This window comes from Amblyomma americanum, chromosome 6 (genome assembly GCF_052857255.1).
Source record: "Amblyomma americanum isolate KBUSLIRL-KWMA chromosome 6, ASM5285725v1, whole genome shotgun sequence".
NCBI classification, from domain to species: domain Eukaryota; kingdom Metazoa; phylum Arthropoda; class Arachnida; order Ixodida; family Ixodidae; genus Amblyomma; species Amblyomma americanum.
Window position 1 is genome coordinate 92,876,266 of NC_135502.1, and position 7,932 is coordinate 92,884,197.

General features: G+C 46.0%; 1 protein-coding gene across 1 annotated transcript; it reads right to left on the bottom strand.

Moving 5' to 3' along the window:
• Positions 1-475: 475 nt before the first annotated feature.
• LOC144093855 (uncharacterized) lies at positions 476-4,564 on the bottom strand. The gene is made up of 3 exons (XM_077627585.1): positions 4,261-4,564; positions 4,006-4,168; positions 476-3,372 (listed from the first exon to the last, which is right to left on the bottom strand). Exons 1-3 carry the CDS (start codon positions 4,433-4,435, stop codon positions 2,973-2,975), a joined length of 738 nt encoding a protein of 245 aa, XP_077483711.1. The 5' UTR covers positions 4,436-4,564; the 3' UTR covers positions 476-2,972.
• Positions 4,565-7,932: the final 3,368 nt, after the last annotated feature.

Genomic DNA, 7,932 nt, shown 5'->3' on the forward strand with positions numbered 1-7,932 from the left:
TGCCGAACATTTTAATACATATTTCTACAGTGTATTTTCGAAATCAAACTCCCAACTACATCACCCTGCTGTATCATGTTCTCCAGAAATAAGCATTGTATCCTCTGCTGCAGTGTTTTTAATGTTGTTAAATCTGAAAACAAAAGTGTCTCCTGGTCCTGACGGGATTCCAAATATGTTCTTGTACCATTATAGTGAAATGGTAGTGAAATGGTATCTAAATTTCTGGCTATAATTTTTCGTGGAAGCCTATCAACTAGCAGTGTTCCTTCAGATTGGAGAGTTGGGCGGATTCTGCCAATGATTAAAAAAGGCACCGCATTAACTGTTACAAATTTTCATCCCATATTATTGACATCTTGTTCTTGTACACTTATTGAGCATATTGTAGCCATTTAAATAAATACCTTTCTAAACGACACAGATATTCTCTCTCCCCTTCAACACGAATTTAGAAAAGGACTTTCAACCATCCAACACGAATTTAGAAAAGGACTTTCAACCGTCATTCAACTAACATCTGTAATTCAGTTTTGCTGATACTTTGAACAGGTCAGGGCAAATTGACATTATTTTCCTGGATTTTAAGAAAGCGTTTGACCCTGTTCCACATGAAAAACTAATATGTAAGCTTGCGTTTACTGGGCTTCCTTCCTTCATAATTAACTGGGTGTCTGCTTACCTTTCTAACCGCGTACAGTTTGTCAGCACTGATAATCATTGTTCCAGCTACCTCCCAGTCACCTCTGGCATACCACAGGGAAGTGTGCTGGGTCCATTGCTCTTGTCGATATATATAAATGACATTGCTGACTTAATTAGTGAACCAGTACAAATTAGGCTCTTTGCCTATGATAGTGTTTTGTTTAATGAAATCACGTCGTGCAAAGATTAGGTCATTCTTAATTCTAACCTTCAGAACACTGATTCCTGGTGCAGTCGATAGGACATGAAGCTTAACAATGAGAAAACAGTATTCACGAAAGTAACCAATAAAAGGAATAACCAATCATTTGCGTATAACCTTCCACCTCACCAGCTTGAGGAAGTTTACGAATACAAATACCTAGGTGTTACTCTAACCAGCAATCTTAGCTGGAATAAAAACATATCTAACAAATGTACATCATCTTTCAAGAATTTTAGCATCCTCAGGCATAAATTAAAATCTGCCCCTGCTAGTGCAAAACTCCTAGCCTACACGTCCATCATCAGACCTAAACTAGACTACGCATGCACCGTCTGGGACCCTTACACAAAACGTAACATCGACATGTTGGAAATGATCCAGCAAAAATCTGTTGCATTAATTTTTAACAAATACCGTTCCACTGACTCACCAACCGCTCTGTTGGCGCAACACAATGTACAGACACTGCAAACAAGTAGAAAAATTCAAAGGTTGAAGCTACTTTTCTTACTCAAAAATAAGCTTTCCATCAGCCCTGATCCATTTATTAAACCCAGCACAACGCGACTAACGAGAAATCATCACCTGGACTCACTAACACCGTACAACGCTAGGGTCGATGTTTTTAAATACTCATTCTTTCCGCGCACAATAACACAATGGAATGAACTCCCGCCTGATCTACTAAACAACATCAATGCCTTTGACACAATTACTTGTTGAGAGTTGCTGAGTGCTTGTTTGTTGTTCAATGCCATTATATATATTTTTTCTGCGATGTTATTCGCTGTATTTCTTTTTTATGCTTTTTTGCCCCTCCTGCCAGGACCCATTTAGGGTCTGTAGTATACTGTAAATAAATAATAAAATACTGTGTGGGTGTCTGCAGCGGGTGATGATGGAGGGTGCTCTGAAGCCACCATGGCATGGTCACAGGTCACAAAACCAAGCGGCCAACACTTTCAGAGTCTGATGTGAGTTCAAGCCACGCTCTTAAGCATTTCTATCAAGTTTGCGTGCGGCAGTACTCAGACTTTGGCACTTGTAAAGCAAATATAGTTGCGCATAATGATCACACCATGATGATATAACTACTAGCATGATATAGGATGGATTTAAAAGAAAAATAACAGGACAAACATTTTTTCCTTTTCTAGTTCATGCACTGTCATGCTCGCAACCATTTCTTGCTATTCTAAATAGGAACGTGTCTAGTTCTATGCTTTAAAAAAAATTGCACTAGTTGCACAATGGAAGTGAGCTATAGCCAAGTCATTTTTGGCATCTAGTATTGCAGCCTCCGTATATAATTGTACTCTTTTCACCTGGATTCCTTTGGGACATTAAACCCCATAAACCAAACCATCTTTTAATAACAAGTAAGCATGAGCATGACAAAGGGAACAAATATGAAAAATTTTAACCGTGTAATGCCCAGGCATTCAAAAATAATTTATGAACTTCAAGGACCCTGTCTCTCATCACTGAAAAAATAATAAAAAGCCAGAGGCAGTTATGAAGAAAAACATCATTAAAGCATAACTAACTCAAGGTATTCAATGAAATTTCTGAATGGATAAGGATAATAAAATGTAAATATGCACACTCATGCAATTATTGAATAGCATAAAGGTTACAGCAAGTTTGTGCGACATGCTCTGGGAGGAATAGCATGGCAAGGAAAGACATGGACTAAAGAAATAAAACACACAAGTGCCAACCGGACGTAAAATCTTAGAGCGTAAGCGAAATCCAAGGGCACGTGCTTGACTTTCGTCATTGGCAGCAAAGGAAATGAGGACACACGGATCTAAACTTTGAAGAGAAAAAGAGCCCGATGTACTGCTCAACCACATTACTAGTACTTCGGGCTCTTTTTCTCTTTATTGTTTAGATCCGTCTGTGCTCGTTTTCGTGGCTCCCAATGCCGAATGTCAAGCATGTGCCCTTGGATTTTTGCTTGTGCTCCCAAGATTTTGCCTCTGGTCGGCGCTTGTGTGCGTGTTTTCTTTCTTTAGTCCATGTCTTTTCCTGCTGCTCCATTCCTCCCTGATCATGCAGGTCAATCCAGCTCTTCCTCACATTCAGAAATGACCTGCATGATCTTTGCCTTGCACTTGGATGCCATTTTTCTTGACATCCTGTCTAAGCTGAGGCCGACAGACAGGCCAAATGCCTCATCTTCGCTCATTTTTTTTTGCAGCTGTCCCAACAGCTCTTCCTCAAATGCATCAGTTTTTTTTTGCTTTGTTTTCAGATGTTTTCGTGCTGCTGTGGTGGGAACTGGTGGTGTCAGAGGTGATGGTAGTAATGGTGTCGATGCACCTGCACGCAATGCGGCGTCCAAGAAACTGTCTGCCATAGGTGACGATGGCCTACTGCTCTGTGTGGTCATCAATATGTCCTCCACAGTATCGCCATCACCAGAAGAACAGGAAGCGGCACTCAGGCTGCATGTCGTTCTGCACAGTAAAAGTTTACATGGATTGAGAAATACCAGGCCCGCACTGGCAAGGCTGAAGAATTTCGTTTGTGCACCCACATCACTTGGCCACGTTAGTGGCACTTACTGTGCATGCTGGAAAGTGCCAAGGATAATTAATATTGTAGAGCACATGGACAGGCCTCTTTTGCATTTTTATCACTGAATAATATTCACTGAATTTTTTTCTTTATATACAGTTCTCTGCAAAGGACACTTAACCAATGGGACAAAATGTGCATAAAAGTACCTGACTAGCTTTAATCCCTCAAACATTGTGCAAGAAAAAACACTGCTTGTTTCCAATTATAGTAAACACAGCATTTTTATGAACACACAAAAAAAAGTATTATTGACGCACACTTGAAAAATGCAAAATGCCATCCGGATTCCGGCCGCTAAAAAAAAAAGACTCGCAAGCTAGGTTCCCTGCACCGCATGACAGCAGCGTCGTGTGAGGAAGCAGTACACCGGATCCAAAGCAGCGAATAAAATACTGCTGTTTCGAGAAAAACAGCAAACACGCGATTAAAGAGCTGAGCATTTAATGTGACTACCATACTAAACAGCAATAAACGGTGCCGCAGAACTCTGACAATGCATAAAAACTCACTTCCTCGGGCGGCCGCAATCCTTGTAGAAGGCCATGGACTCGGCGAATTCCCATGTTCGCCGGGAGACATAGCCGCTGCCGCTCCGTTTACTACCTTCTATCGCTTTCAGCTCGCGCGTGTACCGGTCCCTTAATCGCTTCCACAGTTTAAGGCAATCGTCAACTGAAACAAGAAAATCAAGACAAAAACCACACACATTGCCATGCCTACCGGATCCGGAGATATGTGCACACGAGCATGCAGCATTGACGCACCTGTCGGGAGGCCTGCATGCAGGCGGATTTGCTCCCAGGCGTTGTTTTTTCTATCCACGTCGCGGTAGTCCAGGCGTTTCGTGTCGTAGACACAAGGATGCTGCCGCACGGCGTCTAAAAATCTGTCTACGACGGAATCCGTGAGGTCCGCCGTGCTCTCGTTGGAGGCGGCCATCTTGTGCTAGTACGGAGCAGCAACGACGAGAGAGGGCGCGCCGTGCGGACTACTTCGGCGCGGCCCGCGCGAAACGCATCCGGCTGCATTTCGCGCCGGGCGCCGTCAGACCGCGCCGGAAGCCGCCGAACACGCTGGCGGTCGGGCGCCGCTGGAGTATAGAGGGTCGCGTATCGCCGACGTGACGTCGCCGTGCCGCGCGCGCACGCGCGCGCGCGCTACGTCGGAGTATAACTGCCCCTTTAGCATTTTGCCTCCATAAAAACGCGGCTGTCGTGGTCGGTTTCGAACCCGGGAACTCCGACTCAGTAGCCGAGTTCCCTCACCACCACTCAGCCACCGCGGCGGGTAGTTAAAATCGTTGATCGCAAAAGGATGCTCACCCAGGAGGAGCTTAAACTTAATTTCCGTCGACCAAAGTAGCAGATGGTGTTGGGTCTGTGTGTCCGAGTCGGAGGTGAGCAATGCGGCCTCCCACTTGTCCGGATTCGAGAGCTGCAAATCTAGAGGAGGGGAGTCCTGATGGCAATCGGAGACAATGTGGGATAGAGTGGCATGTTGACCACATTGTTTACAGGAAGGGGAGTAGACCCCAGGGTACATGCGGGCATATACCGCGGGGTTAGGGAAGGTGTTCGTTTAGATTTGCCGCCACCAAGCTCTTGAGGTTTGGTGAGAGAAATATGTGCGGGAAGATATAGAAGTCTACCAAGAAGGTAGTGCATGGTGATGTCATGAAATGCAATCATTCGATCTCTCGCCGTCCGCAAGACGGGCGACACCACATGCCGGTCGACGAATCCTCGGGCATGATTGTGGGCCCCCTCGTTCCCTGGATGGGATGAGTGCACAGGGACTCAGATCAATTGGGCCGGACGGGGTTGAAGATTGGTGGGCGGGGAGACCCGGTTTTTAGCAAAATTATGAATCGCAGATTTAGAGTCGCTGAAAATAAATTGTGCAGAGATGCGGACCATCGCCAAGGCTATGGTCGCCTCCTCAGCCTCTTCAGATGATCTGACGGGAATGGACCACACAGCCAACGACCGTTCGCAGTAGTTTACAACCGTGAGCGAAAAAGCATCGTGATCGGGGTGTTCGGCGGCGTCGACGAAGACCGCTGTCTGATCTATCAAATACATTCTGTGCAGAGACTTGCCCTGTCCTAACGGCGAGCGCCATGATACTCTGGGTGCATGTTTTTAGGGAGAGGTGATGATACGGTTACCGTAGATATGGGACGGGAGCTGGGCCTTTTCGGCGACTGTCGTTTCAAAGCTTATTCCAAGCTTGTCAAGTATGTAACGTCCAGTGGTAGTGTGGGTGAGACGCTCGCACTGAGATGCAAGATGAGATTCCGAGAGATCCGTCACAATTCTGTAGACCCCTAATGCCAGACGTTTATAGGGGGGGGGGGTCCGGCTGGGGAGATGAAGAGCCGCCTTGTATGCCTGTCTGATAAGGCATTCAAGCGGTCCCGTTACGGGCGGCTAAGGTAGAGGTAAGGGAGGGTATATGTGTGGCGGCTGATAACAAACGCCTGAACAAGACGTCGGAGGTCAGCCTCTCGCATGCCTTTATGTTTATTAGCAATGCCACGAATGAGGAGAACCATCTCTGAGTAAGAGACTGTGAATTTAGCCAGTGTCGATGTTTTTTCGATTGCTGTGTTTGAAAAGGCTCAATACCCTAATGGTGGATACTTTGCGTATGGGTTGGTCATTAACAGTAATGCAGATGTCATAATTCGAGTTCGGGTTCACCTTGGATGAGTAGCAGCTCGGACTTCCGAAGGGAGCCCGAGAGGTCGGCTCCGGCTACGTGGCGCTCAATGACATCCACCGCGTGTTGAAGTGCGGATTCAACATCAGCAACGTTGCCTGTTGAAACCCAGGAGGGCAGATGAACGCTGCGGACTTTTGCTGCAGTGCTGCGGGTCTGGCAGAAAGTTGTCAGCGCTATTGCACGCAGCCCACATCTCTCGCTCATCGCCGCCACGTACCTCCAAAGCGCGATTGGGGCCTCTACGGGCCCAGGGATATATAGTTATGCGTCCTTCCTTTCCTCAAAATCATCGAAGTATGGAACGTTGTCACCCGCCGCGGTGGCTCAGTAATTAGAACATAGAGTTTCTAAATATTACCTAGAGGGAAAGCTGGCGCCACCGTCTCTGCGAGTTTCTGAAAGAGCCATGAAAGAGTGCTTCACCCACCATTTCATTGGCGGGGAAGCAGCAAGGCGCACTTTGCATTGCCCTAAAACATGGCTACGACTTCAGAAATACAAATTATCGCAAATTCTACGTTGCATGGGAGCGTTTTTTTGCAATATGTACGTGAGCTAATATAGAAAATGTTTACAGTGAATTGCAATATACGAACACAAAAGCAGACTGGCACCGAAATTGCCATTGACAAGAGAGGCCAATCTTTTCATAATAATAATTGGTTTTTGGGGAAAGGAAATGGCGCAGCATCTGTCTCATATATCGTTGGACACCTTAACCGCGCCATAAGATAAGGGATAATGGAAAGAGAGAAAGAAGAAAGGAAGAGAGTAGATCCGTAGTGGAGGGCACCGGAATAATTTCGACCGCCTGGGCATCCTTAGCGTGCACTGAACCCGGGTTCGAACCCGACCGCGGCGGCTGCGTTTTTATGGAGGAAAAACGCTAAGACGCCCGTGTGCTCTGCGATGTCAGGGTACGTTAAAGATCCCCAGGTGTTCGAAATTATTCCGGAGCCCTCCACTTCGGCACCTCTTCTTCCTTTCTTCTTTCACTCCCTCCTTTATCCCTTCCCTTACGGCGCGGTTCAGGTGTCCAACGATAAATGAGACAGATACTGCGCCATTTCCTTTCCCCAAAAACCAATTATTATTATTATTATCGTACACTGACATCGCACGGCACACGGGCAGTGCACGTTAAAGATCCCCAGGTGGTAGAAATTATTCTGGAGCCCTCCACTACAGACTTTCTTCCTTTCTTCTTTCACTCTTTCTATTATCCCTTCCCATACGGCGCGGTTCGGGTGTCCAATGATATATCCGACAGATACTGCGCCATTTCCTTTCCCCCAAAACCAATTATTATTATTATTATTATTATTATTACTTCGCACAACGCACGGGCGCTATAGCATTTCGCCTCGATCGAAGCGTAGCCGCCGCGATCGGGTTCGAACCTGGGTACTCCGGATCCTGGACCCGAAGGGTTGACCTTGTGTTTCTAAAAGAAAGCAACCATTCTAAGTAGTTTGTACCTAGGCAGCATCGAGACAACTGTGTGTTACTTTACCGACCGTCGGGCAGTGTTTAACTGTCAAAACAATTGAACAAATAAACAATGTGCCTCATTGGATACTTCTTCAATGCTTAACATTTTAGTCACAACAACAAACTCGACAACATGCGTAACGAGCGGAGAACTACAGCTCTCGCTACGTATATCCTTGCATAGCTGAGCTAAGCCACTGCCAACTTTTTTCTCGTCGCTT

Coding starts and splice junctions, on each gene's coding strand:
- LOC144093855 (XM_077627585.1), bottom strand. CDS start 4,435: ATGGCCGCCTCCAACGAGAGCACGGCGGACCTCACGGATTCCGTCGTA. Junction 4,169..4,260: donor GCATGCAGGCCTCCCGACAG/GTGCGTCAATGC, acceptor TTCTTGTTTCAG/TTGACGATTGCCTTAAACTG. Junction 3,373..4,005: donor GATTGCGGCCGCCCGAGGAA/GTGAGTTTTTAT, acceptor TTTACTGTGCAG/AACGACATGCAGCCTGAGTG.